At 47.1% G+C, this 16,448-nt stretch overlaps 1 protein-coding gene across 1 annotated transcript in view; it reads left to right on the top strand.

Moving 5' to 3' along the window:
* Positions 1-16,448, top strand: part of LOC113202245 (neuroligin-2-like) — a 135,701-nt gene that overhangs the window by 54,453 nt on the left and 64,800 nt on the right. Inside the window, exon 3 of the mRNA XM_052264651.1 lies at positions 65-329. Coding sequence (XP_052120611.1) covers positions 65-329 — 265 coding nt within the window. The remainder of the gene's footprint in view (positions 1-64; positions 330-16,448) is intronic.

The raw sequence follows: 16,448 nt of genomic DNA, 5'->3' as shown, positions 1-16,448 counted from the left end.
CCCCTCCCTCGCCCTTCACTGCCCGCCACGGACCGGAGCCTGCAGCCTTCTTGTTTGCCCGCAGGTGTACCGCGGCATTCCCTACGCCATGCCGCCGGTGGGGTCGCTGCGCTTCATGCCGCCCGTGTCCGGCGCGCAGTGGCAGGGCGTGCGGCTGGCGCACCAGTACCCGCCCGTGTGCCCGCAGCGCCTGCCGGACATCGCCAACGAGACGGACGCCGTCCAGCGGATGCCGCGGGGCCGGCTCGACGCCCTGCGCCGCTTGCTGCCGCTACTAGCCAATCAGAGCGAGGACTGCCTGTACCTCAACATCTTCGCGCCGACCGAAGGTGAGTTAGTTGTGCCGCTGTTACACCGCATGACGCCAGGCGTGTTGCCCACGCGCCGCGGGGTGCACTGCTCGGGCCGCTGTTCTGCTTCCCTGTCGATTCACTTAGGCCCTTCCCTCGGTGAATTCATCCCCGCGGCAGCCAAGTTATGTGCGTGACTAGGTGTAAGTAGATAAGATGAGGCGAAGTTAGGCGGCAGGACGGTCGGCCGCTCTACTGGAAAGGGGTGCAGTGGGTGGGTAGGGGGAAGGACAAGCGTGCGGGGGACGGTGGAAAGGGGCATGGGCTGATGTTCATCTCTACGCAAATTATCCAGTAATTGACCCTTCACTGTTAGCAAGTAGCATTTTGCGTAATTTACGTTCTGTACTTCGAATTCTGATTGCGTTTAGAGCGGAAATTGGACACAGTGTACAGTGAAAATATTCGTAGGTTTACGGTAAAATTCATATTCATTATTTATTTTTCCCAAATAGCATACAGCTGAGGAGTATACACAATTCAGAAGCTGTCCACATGGTCAACGTCGTAAAGTTGCCAAGTCAAATTGCAAAATTTCAGAGAACTTTAGCATGAATTTTAAAACATTAATTTCCAGCAAAATCTTAAAACGACTGCGTTTGTAAGTTTTGTTAGTGATTTTTAAAATTAGAAATGTGTAAATACTTTTGTAAATCTACAACAACGGTGATTGTAAATTTACATCCCAAATTGTGAATAGAGTTTACAAAAAAATATTGTAAAATATTACAGAAGTATTGTTGGACATCGTTCAACTGCAGAGAGCCACGCGCGGCCGATGCTCAGAAGCGGTGCGCCTTAGCAGGCGTCCAGAACGTGTACCATTTTCATGGCTAGCAGGTGGAAGCGACGGAGGAACCGCGTGCGGGTGGCCCCTTTAGACACAGTGTGTCCCTTCGCCCGGTGGATGGATCGCAGACGGACGCCCTGATGGGTAACTGCATTTCAAATGAGAGGAGAAGCAGAGTGAAGTGGTGCAGACGGTGAAAGTAGGGCAAGCGGGTGCTTTGTACGCAAAGGGTTCGGCAAGTGGCCCAGCCCTCTGTGGCATAATTTTAAGCTCGACTCTTTGCCTGTGCTGGCTCCCCCTGGAGGACTCTTCTGTTTTCACTTCTGTTATATTCTTTTCATTTTACTCTCTTTGGTTCACTCCATAGCCAGTCCTTCCCCTTCCCCTTTCCATACTCTGCCATCGTTGTACTCGGTTGTATTCCATACCATCCTGGTTTTCCTTTCCGTTTCGTGTCAACCATCGTTACTGGCATGCCTCATTAATTAACACAGTGCACCAAACGGGTGGAAAATAATTTGGCTCGTGGCATTGAGATACAAGCTAATTGGCTGGTGCGGGTGACATACACACCACGCTCACGTTGCACCCGAGCACACACGCACATGCTACACTCTGCAATTCTCAAGTTAAAACCACAGAATTTTAAGGTACTACTGACATTTTCATATTTTTGAGTATCCGCTGGCTGATAGAAATTAAACAAAAGGTGGCCAGTATAATTTTTAAAATTTTAGTTTACCATCATTGACTCACTGCAGGATAAAATATACAGGCAATCGTTACAAATACCCTGTGAAGCGAGTCGTCCGAAGGCTGTAGAAATGTCGTGTGTGGCCATGTAGTAGACACGTTCCGGTGCCTTGCCTGGAGCGGCCTGTCCATGTCCGGTGGACTCTGGGTCTGCCCAGCCGCCAGTTCAGCAGCAGTTGTGCTGATTAGGGCGTGGGCACTAACGAAGGGACCGCTGCGTGCGGGGGAGCAGGCCGGACGCGCCTGCCGGGCTCGGCATCGCTTACGCTTACACTTTGCTCCAGGAGGTGTCGTCAGGCAGACTTCACCTCACATCGGCATCCTCTTGAGGCTTTCCCACTGTAGCAAATGAGCAATTTCCTCTGGCGCCTTTTTCTTTTTGTTCTTGATATTTTACAGAAAATGGAAATGGAAATGAGCTAATGTTTACACTAAACTGTGCATAAACATGCAGAATTTTATACAACCGTAAGTATGCACAGCGCAATGCATACGGATTTAGTGTGTTGAGAGAAGAATGCGTGAAACATTTGCGACTGTTTCAGAGAACAATGTCCAACAATAGCGTTAGGTCTCTCGCGTACAAGAAGTGCGACATTTCCTGAGAACGTTCCAAAACTTATGGGTTCTTTCAAGGGCAGGCAAAGCGTTATGCTTTACGACCAGCAATGGCTGTTACCAGAATTACCAATAAAAATCATTCTGGTGGCTTTCCAATCGAGTGCTCGAATGGGCCCAGTGCGCCGCGCCCGCTCATAATCACAGGTGGCGCGGCGCGCGGTTGCAGTAGTAAAAGTGTTTGGTTGTTGTGAAAGTGAAAGTGAGCGGGCGAAAGGGACGGGAGGGTGAGTGTTGTGGCGTTCGTGCTGGGTGGCCACTGGGCTGAGAGCGAAAGCGTGTAAGCCCTGCAGCCTGCTGGGGCAGCTCCCAGGACGATCAGACTGCCTCGCAACGCACCGCCCGGCACCGCCCCTGCCCCTGTCTGCCCAGTAGAATATATTTTGCTTGGCGCGTTGAGCTGTTCGTATTACGAGCTATCATTTCCCGTTTGCCCCGCGCTCACAGCGGCTTCCCGCCTGGCAGTCCGCCTCGGCTCCTAGAAAGGGTGTTGGGTGGGGCAGTAGAGGAGGGACAGGCTCTGAATTCGTATTCGCCCTACATCAATGGCCTTGAATATCGCCATGGTGACCCGAGAGAAGTAGAGGCATGAGGTTGGGGGTGGCTGGGGTGCCCTGAGTATGGCTGGTTACAAAGTTGGCCTTTTTCGTTGACTGCTCCATGCTCTCCTGACCGAGAAAAGCTACACAAGACACAGAAAAGCTGACAGCTACTGTTTAACAACTTGAATAGACAGTTGTAATTTGTAACCTAACTATGAACTACATTTTTTCACAGTTAAAAATGCACAGTTTAAAAAGTAAAACTATTTTATTTAGCTCCACATTACACAGCACTAAAGCTTCATTTTTTATATGAGATATTAGATGCACAAAATTTTAATGTCTTTCGACCGGAGGCCGTTACATTAGCTCGGGCGGCACCCGCAATTCGACTGCCTTTTGCTACAACGATCCGTCATTTCATCCGAGATAAGGAGGTGTGCTTGGGCTGACAGGCGACGAGAAAGTAATGAATAGAGACGGAAGGGGGAGGGGTGACAACCACGGTGCCTAAACGGCAGATTGCGTGCAGGAAGGATGTTGTTCGTGGTTGTGGCGATGAGTGGGTCTAGGAAGGAGGAGGATGTGGGAGGGTAAGGGTAGAGATGTGAAGGGGGGCGGGCGGGACAAACTGAGAAAGCGAGGAGAAGGGCACAGGCGGGAACCACCAACACTCGTGTTTAAGAAGTATTTCTTTAAAGTATTCATAATGTCTTTACAGTCCTGAAAGTTCTAATTTCACACACTCGCGCTCAATAGAACATGACAATTTCCCCCTTTTACGGCATTTCGTTCCAGCTTGTCATTATGAAGCACATTTCCCACGCACGACACAGCAATGTTGTTGCTCGATAAATCAGGAATCGCCAGACTCTAAATTTTTAAAGTAATTTATCAACTTCAACTAATTGCTCTTACCTGATTGTGTTTATGTATGCATTACATCCTGAATAACGTCCTTTTGTGATTTGAATACTGTGTAAATTACACCATGTTCCTACACACGTAGAGCCATACCCCAAAGGATATGTGTCGAAGTGTGTTCAGGGCTATATTGTTATCACTGTTTCCTGAATACGTGAAAGGTATCCAGGAAATAACCTGTACATATGGGGGTAATTCAGGATAGTGTATACATGCCCGGGTGGAAGGATCTGTACATCTAACTGTAATAGCGCACTGTATACGGATCACATTTACAAATGCATTTAAAGTGTGTACAAAATCATGTCAAATCGTGTTAGGACTACATATGTTAACGTTCATTGAAAATATTGTCAGAGTGTATAAAATATACAGCTGTAGCCTGTAGTTAGACCACAGTTTAAATGCAGATTTCTATACTTTTTCTGCAGTTAAGTCGCAGTTTTACTTCAGAAAAACTGTAGTTTTTTCGGAATGCGCACAGTTTAACTGCAGTTTGGGCGGTTAGTTTCGAACTGCACTCCGGACAAGAGTTGCGAAGTACAAACAAAACCTACAGTTGGTATCATACTCAAAGTGCAGTGTTCAAAACTGCGTTCAAAATTTTTTTTCGGGAATTTCTTCTTCTACCACCCTTCTACCTTCCCCCACTTACCCCCTTTCATCCGATTAATTGATTGTAGAACTCTTACCTTGATGAATGTTGATGAAGTTGATGGGAGTTGAACCTCGGACTTCGGAGTTGGTAGCGCAGTACGATGACCACTGAGCCACTGCGACACCATGGCTCTGGTCTCGCAGTAACTCAATGACATGCTAAGCGCTCCGGTCCGACAACTCGCAGTCGAACTACAGTCCAGCTACAGTTATGCTACATTTTATCCACCGTTTGCAGTTTCTACCACAACCGAATAAATCGTCTCCTGCTGCCAGGTTCAGATGACAAAAGAAGTGTACTACACGTACACACCGGCCATTATATGCATGTATACGTATTACGCTTAATATCAATATCTTTGTGTAGAAGTATTCTAGCTGGGGAGGCGTCATAAAGCATCGTAAGCACGACCGGCAATTTGGGAAACATGTACTCATCCTCCTGAGTAGGTAGCTAGGCTTTGGTTCAGGGTATTTCCTATCGCCCCGTTCGGCCCATAGTAGTATGCTCTCGGCCAGCAGAACGGCACGTGTGCGGGGGGTGGGGCCGAGGGGGACTTTCCGGGATGTCTTTTACCTGCTAGGGTGATGAGTCGCCTCTACTGCCCGGTCTGTTAACCAGGTACAATGTTCAGCCAAAAACAGACTATACTTTAAGACTGACAGCAGTAATTCTGCAAACTGACCGCTCATATGACAGTACAGCCGAAAGCAGTCAGCACAATTCTTTTCAACTCTATATTTTTAGCTTATGGAATGTAAAACAGACTGAATTCTCGAAGTACAATTGAAAGAGCGCATCATATCGTCAATTTATCTGCTTTTAAACTACAGCAACAACTCAATATACCACTTACATTACGGTGTGCATTCTCAAGTGTAGTTGCGAGAGCAGTAAAAGTGTGTGTTATTTATATTTCCTACTGTGATTTGAGCATGTAGTCGTGATTATAAACAGCATTGGTGTTAAAATAGAATCATGACTATAGTTTAGCAACTACAGTTAGGCAAGTACAGTTGCGAATGCAGTTTATCTGTACTTCTTTCCACCCGGGTGTCCACACTTTGGTTTAATAAGCCGAACGGTGCATTTTATTGTTGGAAACCAACATGGCTAATATATACGCAGTACATCTTCATGAGGGTAAGGGTAGAGATGTGAAGGGGGGCGGGCGGGACAAACTGAGAAAGCGAGGAGAAGGGCACAGGCGGGAACCACCAAAGCTCGTGTTTAAGAAGTATTTCTTTAAATTATTCATAATGTCTTTACAGTCCTGAAAGTTCTAATTTCACACACTCGCGCTCAATAGAACATGACAATTTCCCCCTTTTGCGGCAATTCGTTCCAGCTTGTCATTATGAAGCACATTTCCCACGCACGACACAGCAATGTTGTTGCTCGATAAATCAGGAATCGCCAGACTCTAAATTTTTAAAGTAATTTATCAACTTCAACTAATTGCTCTTACCTGATTGTGTTTATGTATGCATTACATCCTGAATAACGTCCTTTTGTGATTTGAATACTGTGTAAATTACACCATGTTCCTACACACGTAGAGCCATACCCCAAAGGATATGTGTCGAAGTGTGTTCAGCAGGGCTATATTGTTATCACTGTTTCCTGAATACGTGAAAGGTATCCAGGAAATAACCTGTACATATAGGGGTAATTCAGGGTAGTGTATACATGTCCACATTTTTGGTTTAATAAGCCGAACGGTGCATTTTATTGTTGGAAACCAACATGGCTAATATATACGCAGTACATCTTCATTGCATGCCCTTAATTGTTTATGTCGGTTTTCACAAAAGAAAAAAGTACTACTTGCCTTGTAATTTCTAACGATCCGAAAGAACGCACGATGTCCGTTGCGTATTAAGTCTACGACTAAGGCTAGTGCGGACGGAAACAGGCGTGTTTCTGGAGGTACGAGGCTGTCTCTGAGGTGGGCCGTTAATTCTATGGGGCTTTTAATGGAGCCTCAAAGTGCCGCGCGCGCCGCCGCGCCGCTGCGCTGCGCCTCCACGATGAGCAGGTGTATTACGGCGTGTTCAGCCAGCTCCCCGGCAGCCCAGCCTGCAGCCCTGCGCACTAACGAAGCCCTGTAGAGATGGGGCGGGCCCACGGGGCTCGGGGCGGCGTGCTGTGGGCTGCCAGGCACGTATACCCGGAGCGACGCGTCCCCCAAGGAAACACGACGGAGATCTCCGGTGTGTATACACTGTTATAGAACGTCACTGTGAACAAAAGTCTTCGGTTTACAGGAAAAACTTTTCATGATGTGGGACTGAAAATTAGATACAATGTGAAATTGCAAAATTCACAACATATTTTTTTAAATGTTCGGAAAACAGGAGGAAAACTTGTGTGAATTCGTGTGACTTTTTTTTTTAAGGCAGTTTCTCTAATGGATTACACACAGTTATTGGGGAAATTAACCTGCTCCGAGTTGTACCCGGGCTCTTCTTTGTTTATCTTTTACTGTGTGCCACCTGCAGGCGGCAGGAAGTCTGCGCTGCGGGCGCTTCTCATCAGCGCTGGTACCGAGCATGGCCACCGGGTGCTGAAAATCGGATCGGCCTGAGGGCTTCGGCGCTTGGTGTCCGACTAGATCTGCACTGGTTCGTAGGTTTCCGGCTGGGCCAGATGCCCTGTCTCGAAACATGCGGCATACACGTCGACACACTGGAATAAAAGTCACGCAGTTTGGCTGCTAGATACGAAATCCATGAAGTTCAGCCAATTGAAGAAGTCCGTCGCTCTCAGAATCGGATACAGCGCCAGCACTACGTGGATCTCAGCTATACTGCATGGGCGTGGATTCTTGATCAAGGTGGATGAACTCGCTGCGTGTCTTTTATTTCAAAATTATCGTAGTCAGGCCAGGCCAGAACCCAGAGTATGTTTTATTGTTGCAGAGGTTAACCTCTGACAATTATTGATACTTGATAATTAACAATATTAGAAAATGTGATAGGTTTTTGTTGTTTTAGCGCACGGTAAAAACAATGTCTCATTTTTTGAGGAAAAGGGAAAAACTTTGCAGGAGGGGGCGACAGGGGGGGGGGGGTGCACTGTGGGTTGCCTCAGATTTGGGGGAATATTCTCAAAAAATGAGGAAAAATCCCACATTCTTTAAGGAAAATTCATCAAAATCTGAGGAGTTTTTGTCAAACCAAGGGAGTTCCTCAAAGTTTTCCCTTTTCTATCAAAAAATGAGACATTGTTTTTACCGTGCGCGTGGAGCACTCTTCAATTTCACCTGCAATTTAAACAAGAGTTACGTACCAGTAAAATGCTGCTATAGTCACTTAACGCACATTTTAACTCGAGTCAACTCATCTACTATTCTATGATTTTAAATTGGCGGTGTCTGGGGTAAGGTTGTGACCAACAATTTGAGCGCAAGCAGTGTCAGTGCTTTGAGGGGAAGGCAGTCCCTTTCATGTCAAATTTAATTTTCGCTCCCCAGCGCGACGTCTCACGCAGGCTCACGAAATGGTTGCCGGATTTCTGTTTTTTCTCTTTCTTTTCATCCGTATTCCTTCCGCAAAAAAAAGGGATAAAAATCTACGCCAATTTTATTCCTCTCACTCTATCTCGCCGTTCTTAGTTGGTAATCGCATTCCCCATGGCCGGGCTGCGACCCCTTCCCTGCACTGCCCCTCACACCCTTCCCCCTAGACGTTTTCTTCCATCTTCTTTTACGCCTTTTCTCTCTATTCATTCTGTTCTATTCGCCTTCGGAAAAGATTGCTCTCTCCGTGGCCTGTAATTCATTCTCTGGCATTTCTCAAAGTGAGCAGGGGCCGGGATGAGTTAATTAATTGGCCAAGATCTAATAGAGATATGCGCACTGCAGACTGCTTTCCGAACATAATTTTCCCCTTCTTTTTTTCCTTTACCCGAAAAGACAATGCTAACCGCGAGTCCTCCCCCCTCCCTCGTCAACTCCTCTCCACTACTTCACTCCAATCGACGAAACGTGATTGGAGACATTGACAGCTGGGACTCTCTCTCTCTCTCTCTCTCTCTCTCTCTCTCTCTCACGAGGTGCCACCCGCTTGTCTCCGAATGGGGTTTAGCGGCAAGAGGGGTGGGCGCTGATCCTCCAATCAGAAAGTGCATTTCCTGCTTCCCGATTGCTGGCTGGGCGTTGAGCGAAATGATGAGACTTTTCGCTCATTTCCGGCACTGATGTACCCCCCGCCGCGCGAACACCTTCCCCCTGCGGGGGTTGGTCTGGCAGCCCAGCAGGCGGTGCCTCGCCCCGAACCGCCCCGTCACGCCATGCCACGCCATGCCACGCCTCACCACGACCTTCCCTACTCCCCCGTGCTGGTCATCCCTCATCTCGAGCGATCCGCCTCCTGCCGTCTCAACCTGCCTTTGGCATCTTGCCCGCTCCCCTCTCCTTTTCCATCCCCCAATCCCCTTTATCTCCTGCGTACTCCCAGTCTCGTCGTCCTGCTCCCCTTCACAAACATTTGGAGATAGTTATCGTCGAAGTAAGTTGACTCGGCAGCTGACCAGACTATGGTCAGCCTTGCCCACGACCACGACCCCCTGCTAGGAGTAGACCTTTAAGCTCGACCTCAAGCTGGTCATGAGCGGACCTGTATAATAGTCTTTATTTAGAGTTTTTTTGTGCCAATAGGTTTTGTTATACTCCTGTAATCAATAATTGCAATCAGTTATTTATTTAAAGTAACATCGTTGCTTACTGATTGCTTGATGTAGAAATCACGACGAGTGGAACTTTGGGCGTTTCAGCAGATGGCTTTAAAAATCGCCTACAGTAAACACGAATATACAAAGTAATGTTTAGGTGTCAGTGTTTTTAACCCTTGATAAGAAGAGGAAATTAAGCGCTATAAATGCAGACTTTACTAGCACATGCCTAAATTACGAAAAGATTTTGACAGTATGTCTAAACTTTCCTTACAATCATCAATTTTTTTTTTTTTTTAGAATGTTAATGTAAGAAGTTTCACATTGTTTTACATTTACTTCCGATATTGTACTTAGTTCATTTGCACGGTGGGGCAAGGTGAGACGCAGACACGGAAAAAATAGATTACGACGCATCCGTGCAACACTGGCGAATCTGTTTAGGACGGACGAACAAGGGCAAATCTGAGAAGGACGGACGAACAAGGGTGAATCTGTTTGGGACAAACGAACAAAGGCGAATGTGCTTTTTCAGAATTTCTGCAGACCTATCTCTAGGCGTCTCTCACTCTTCGATTTGACGTCAGATCACTTTGAACGAAGCATCATTGCGCCCGTCATTGAGACCGAAATAGAATATGACCTCAACTAAAGCGATCCGACGTCACATCGAATAGTATGAAGCGTTCAAAGATAGGTCTGCAGGAATTCTGAAAAAGCACATTCGCCTTTGTTCGTCCGTCCTAAACAGATTCGCCCTTGTTCGTCCGTCCTTCTCAGAGTCGCCCTTGTTTTTCCGTCCTAAACAGATTCGCCAGTGTTGCACGGATGCGTCGATTAGCTATGTAGCTAAACCAATGGCTTAAGCTAAATATAGATGAGTAATTACGACGCGTTCGTGCAAAAATATCTTATCTGTTTCGCTGCCCCCTAAGAGACTAGCCTATCTGTTTCGGTTACCCGTAAGACTAGCATTTTTTTCGCATCCCCGTCTGCGTGCAGCGCTGCAGCGCTCTGTCTCCTTTTTCTTGTGAGTTTGCCAAAATTAACATTAGAAAAAAGAAACTGCTGCGTGCTCCTTATAAAGATCAAGTAACAAATGCCATTTTTTTCTTCTGTTAATAATAAGAAAAATCCACAATAAAAAGAACATAGCGCCGAAAAACATATAGGCCATTCTTTTGGGGCAGCGGAACAGGTAGGATACTGTTGCACAGACGCAGGACGCGTCGATATTAGTGATCCAAGATTTGGCAATCGGTTTAGCTTTATGGCTAATATTTATATTTTTCGTGTAGCACATATATTTGGAGTAATGCCATAGTTATTATGAACGCTGCCTCATTATGCTAGCCTTCTAGCAGACTGGCGTGGTTACCACTCATGCCTCGTGTTTCATTTGTCTAATTCACTTCCGTCATTTCGCCGCGCACGAAAATATTTCAGCCTTTCTAATTGACAAGCGGGCGGGAGGAGACCCAAACAAACACTCTGGCTGCGCCGACAAAAATAAACGTCCCCTCATACATAAACGTACTTCCATCCCACCCCCACCCTTTTCGGACCATCTGCCTCCCCTCTCTCCCGTACATTTCGTCGCGCCAGGGGCAAGCCCCGCCAGTTTTACGCAATTTATTTCCATCTGCTTTTGCTGCCGCCTCCGCGCCGCTTAGCAAAACCCTCCTAACTTCATTGCGCCGCCTGCCGGGCCCCATGGCCTATGCTCGTGTGATGCTGTCCGAGCGACAAGCCGTTTTTACACGATGATGTCACTTTCCTAGCGGGGCGGTCGTTGGCGGATAAGATCATCGCTGAGCTGGTTCGTAGAGCTTAGAGCAACTGTCGATAGCTGAAAGGGCGCCCTCTTTGTCACCTTGACCTCCTTGAAATAACAAAAGCGTGAAACGAGTTTTTCAACGCGTACGTGTAACGCACGTGTTGCCATTAAAGCAACAGCACGATAACTCTAAAAATTTAGAAAATCAAAATCTGATCTGTCTTCACCAGCTTCACCACACTTAGCATCTTAAAATAGCATCTTAAAAAAGGATGCCCCTAACTAGAACTAAACCAACCTTCCTTTAAAGAACAATGTCCCTGCTACCCTACAAGTATTTTCCACAACGACTTGGTCTCCTGGACGACGAACGAAAAGGCCTGTAGAGCAGGCTGCTGACAGCCGCGCTCTCCTCTCGTGATGAAATGGTCGCATCGGTGGCGTGATTGGCTCGACTAGGGGTTGGAAAAGGGCTCGGAGGAGTTCGCCTATGGTGGGTGGTGGTGTGCCTGCTGGGCTGGGGCACGCTGTGCCGAAAATGGAGGCAGGCGCAAGGCCCAAGTAGCCTGCGACCGCCCCTTCGCCGGAGCGCAAGACCAGGGCAGATGATTCAGAACTCGCACTTTATCCGTCTTTCAATGTCGTTTTCTTTTTCATACTATGCTGGTTTTATAATACCTAGATCTATATCGGAGGCTTCGCGTTTCTTTGTCAGTAACTTCTGTCTCCGGTAACACCGGGTGAATAATTTTGTTGAAATATCATGCTTGTAGCACGTCGTAAAGTACACTAAAAACCAAAGTGTGCAACTTGCTTTCGCTTGGAAGTGTTCAACTTTTTGCTTTGGTGCACACTCTCATGTGTAGGAATAGAACTTTGAATACCTACAAGTTTTCAGCGGTAAATTTGAACACTTAAAAAAATGACCAAAGCTTCATGACCCTTGAGTTAAACACTTCTATCTTAATGTTAAACACTACCGTTAAACACTTTTTAGTATTCAAGTACCCAGGTAAACACATGAAGGTGTGTAGTGTAACGTATTGTTGCGCACTTGCATGAGCATACTAGTTGCACACTGTATTTATCAGCGTAAAGAGAGGTTTTGATTCCGCTCATACTCATCTCCATAGTTGCACAGAATTGCGAAGACTTTAACCGTGTAACTTAATATCAAACATTACATTGTCGTCAAAAGGGTTACTAACAACTTAGGTATTTTCATCTTCTTGTGCAACTTAAGCCGTCTGCCAGGACATGGCTGCTTATTCTCTTCAATGGCTCTTCATTCCAGCACCTCCTATCTCCTGCCTACCCCCTCCCTCCCTCCTCCTCAAACCGCACCGCAAATATCGCCGGCGTGCTGGAATTTGAACGCGCGTTATAATGGAGTGCTTTACATACAAACGAGCGCGCACGGAGAAAGGAGGAAAAGGAGGGGGAGGGGTGAGTAAGGAGGAGGGAGGAGGGGCAAAGCTCGCGTACATGAGGCGCCACTGCAACAACCGTTGTAATGCTGGCCACTTAACCCACCCCCTCCCCCTCTCTGTTCCACTCACCCACTTCCCCCATCTCCCCTGCAGTAGCTAGCAGTAGCAGGGATGAGTGTTTTCTCGATCCTCAAGTTTGGCAGAACGGCAATACGGTACAGTGCTAGGTGCTTTGCCATTTGGTGCGGCAGTTGCACGTTGTAATGACTTTGAGGGTTCGGAATGATGCCCAGTACGGCAAGGCGGGTGTATTAGTCCAATTTGCCACAGCGTCTATCCTCAGCGGCGTCGCGTTGAAACCAGCAAATATCCTTGATGCACGGGCGAAGAGATGACGTGGTATCATATTGGGTAATGTCCCATTTTGATCAGGAAATCATTGAGACTAAAATAATGTACCACTGAAATCGTTACAACCTTGGCCTCGACGTGTAGGGTGTCGAGATCAGCAAAAGGCATGGTTAAAAGTTTTTCTTGGATTTAAAGGTGATTTGACGGTTGGATCATTTCAAAATTGACCAGTGAAGTCCCAGACTCTTGCCTTCAAACTGTCTGTTTCCAATAGGAAGCCTTGGACTTTTTGTCTGGTAATCCGAGCCACCCCCTTGCATACTGGGCAAATATTCTAAGGCTTCTGCTCGGAAGAAGAGGGTTTTAAGGCAAGAGTGTGGGACTTGAAGGGCCAATAATACTAAAGTTTTCCACCCGTCCTTGAAACTCAAAAAATAACCATGAAATCCAAGGACGTATTTTTACCGTTAGCAGATCCTTCTTTCGACCCTGGTCAGATTGGGTCTGATCCGTTTTTCTTCATCGACCGCTTTCTGATCCGCCTTTGTTGCACGGATGCGTCGATTTCCTTCTGGACTGATGTAGTGCCCTGCGCTCTCCGCGCCGCCGCTGTGTTTTGCTGACTGCGCGCCGAATCGTTGGCTTGTCGCTGACGGTGCGGCTGGTGCGGGTTCACTGCCATTGACTCTACTAGGGCGGCACACATGGGGAAGTCGAGGGCGTGCATAAGAAAGAGGGGTGCCGCCGGAGGTACACTTTCACTTCTTTATGTACACCCGAACGTCCAAACCCGCAACGCCACGCCCCACTTGGCTCGCATCCAGGCGTTGCAGTCGACCTACTAAACTATTCCAACTCTGTCTCTGGTGACGTGGAGACTGTGCTCCCCTCACAGTCACACTTGTTAGTTTACGCTGAAAACGATGCACAGCACGTTAGCAAATCTGTGTCAGAGGAGAGGTAGTCTCCCTACACTACAGGGTGGTTGTGTTCTACGCCGTACCTTTTTCTGGTTGTACTGTACCGTACACGCAGGCGTGCGGAGGCGTTGCATACTTGCGGAAGGCCATAGAGCGCTGTGGTGAAAGTCGAAATGATACCCGCACTCCTGAAAGCGGAGTTTCACCTGAAATACAGACCGGCTTAAAACACATACACTGTAGACAGCATCTGCAAACTCAAGTGTGATACAGTCCATCAGTTATAAGTTGAATACCATGCGGAATCACAAGTGTAGTTTCCAGAGCGCGCGTTCCTTCTGATCCACCAGATCCTCACTCAGTATTACAATCATCATCCCCTTCGCATTATTTGATCGTCGATGTACCCTCACATACGAATTACTATGCCATACCATCTAAACAGGAGTGTCGTATTTCTCCAAGCAGCTTACTTTAGGGGAAGAGCGTCAACTGCTTTCTTTTAAACTTTTTCGTCCTAGATCAAACAAAAACGCTGATAAAAACGTGCGTCTGTTGCTGCAGATGCACGCCTCTGCCGCAGCGGGTGTTGTAAATCCTCCTGGTCTCCTCCTTGCTTCTCTTCGTTTCCTCTTTTCTGTTTTTTGTCTCCTTCGCAAGCAGTCGCACTTGAAGAAAGGAGTGAGGAGGAGAGAAAGAACGGCCACACTGAGCGTGGCCCCGGCTACCCAAAGAGAACCTCAAGGAAAACAAACCTCTTTTCCAGACAACTAATGGAGTCAAAAGCTGTACCCCCCCCCCCCCCCACGGGTCTGTTATAAATGTTTTATGCATACAACATTGCGAAAGTGCAGAGTGTTTTTCTTTGCAGTGTCCCGCCGTCGATTCTTGGTGCAAATCCCGCTCGCATTGGCTCTGCCGCAACGTTATCCATCGCTGATCCTGTGTTTCGATGATAACCTAAAAATAATTTTAGGCAATTTGGCAATGATATCATATTTTTGTCGCGCTTTTACTCTTCTGGGATCATCACTATAAACTGTGTGAAATTGTGCGAAGAGTTACGCGTTTGAAACACAGCAAACATTTATGACAAGTTCCTTGGTCCACTTGAGAGTGCTTGTCACAGAGGACATGGGCCTTTACAAAAAGTATGAAGACGGAAAAGTTGACAATTTTAAAACGAATGATTCAGAGTTGTTCTTTTAATTTTACAAGCGCTAAAGGGTGATCTCGTACACAAGAAACGATTTCTGTAGCCTATCACTACCGTCCTCGTATCTTGCTCTTGCTGCTCTTGCTATTCGTCACGAGAGGATTGGCATACCGTGGATCGACGTTGGAGCTCTCCACGCCCCGATGCACCGAGGTCCCGAGCTTCACCTTCGCCCCCCTCGCTCTCCCCCTTCTTCGTCTTGCTAGGCCTAACAGCAGCCTGATCAGCTGGAGTGCGGGGTGAAATGTTGCTGCTGCGTGGAAGCGGTGGGCAACGTACTGTGGCGTTGTGGGGCGTGCTGGTATCCTAGGTTCCCATCCCACCCAGCCAGGCGCAAGCAGTTCGTAACCGCCGTCCTAAATCCCAGTCCTCTCGTAAAGCAGATCCATAATCCCACCACATCTAAACACGCGTAACTCGGGTGGGGTGTTCCACCACCACCCCCACCCCTCGCGAAAAAGCTAAAACATATCAATGTTTTTGTTTTCTTTCTGGGCAAAATGATATTGATTTACCTGAATCGGCCATGATAAAAATTTTGATTCCTGGGGAATATTGTCGATTTTTGGCTTTTCGATATTTGCCGGAATGGCAATCCCTAATTTAGTTGTCTTCAATCGATGGAAACGTTGTCAAATTGCTGAATACACTTTGAAAAGTTACACATCGGTTTGATACCCTAACAAAAAATTGACGTCTAGATGTACGGATGTCAAAAGATGCTCTACTTTCCGTTAAATACATCAATGCGACATCTTATCTGTCAAAATCGATATATCGATTTAACTCACGTAGATAATTCGAGTTAACCCCGGACACAAAGTCTGTCTTTTGGTCGTTACGTGTTTCTTTTGTCTTGTTTCACCCTGTTTTAAGGCAGTGCACGCTCAACCTGGGCCAGGCTGATGCGATGAAACAAATTACGGATTTAGCGTGCTGCCTCTGGCCTTATTGAGACTAACCTGCTAACCCTGTTCCTACCCTGGCCTAACTAATTTGCGTCCTCTCTGCACATCCCCATCCCCTTCCCCTATTTTCCCCCGCCCCACCACTACTACCATCCAAGCAAGCTCATGTTGCCTCAACCCTTTCCCCTCAACCAGGTGCCTGCAGGCTACTTTAGCGCTGTGCACGGCTACACGCCCCATCCCGTTCCGGCGTCAATTCTCCCATTTCCCTGCTGGACCCTCCTTTCCTCTTCGTCTCCAGGTTTGGGTTAGAGCCTCCCCCCCCCCTTGTCTCACCTTACCTCTGTCCCAACCGCGTCACAGTAATAATAAGCATTTGTTTCTGAACTTCGATACATGAGTTGTCAGTTTGTATTGTATCGTACAACGTTTTAGTGTGGCAAAAGTCTTTCATTTTTTTCTTCTTCAACCTATAGGCTTATGGACTTCTTTTAGACTATACAAAATTTGAACATTTTAACCAAAGGGAACATAAAG

The sequence above is a fragment of the Frankliniella occidentalis genome, unplaced genomic scaffold, assembly GCF_000697945.3.
Source record: "Frankliniella occidentalis isolate FOCC.00 unplaced genomic scaffold, Focc_3.1 Scaffold20, whole genome shotgun sequence".
Taxonomy (NCBI): Eukaryota; Metazoa; Arthropoda; class Insecta; order Thysanoptera; family Thripidae; genus Frankliniella; species Frankliniella occidentalis.
Note: the sequence above shows the minus strand (reverse complement) of the source record. Positions and strands in the feature narration are given on the sequence as shown.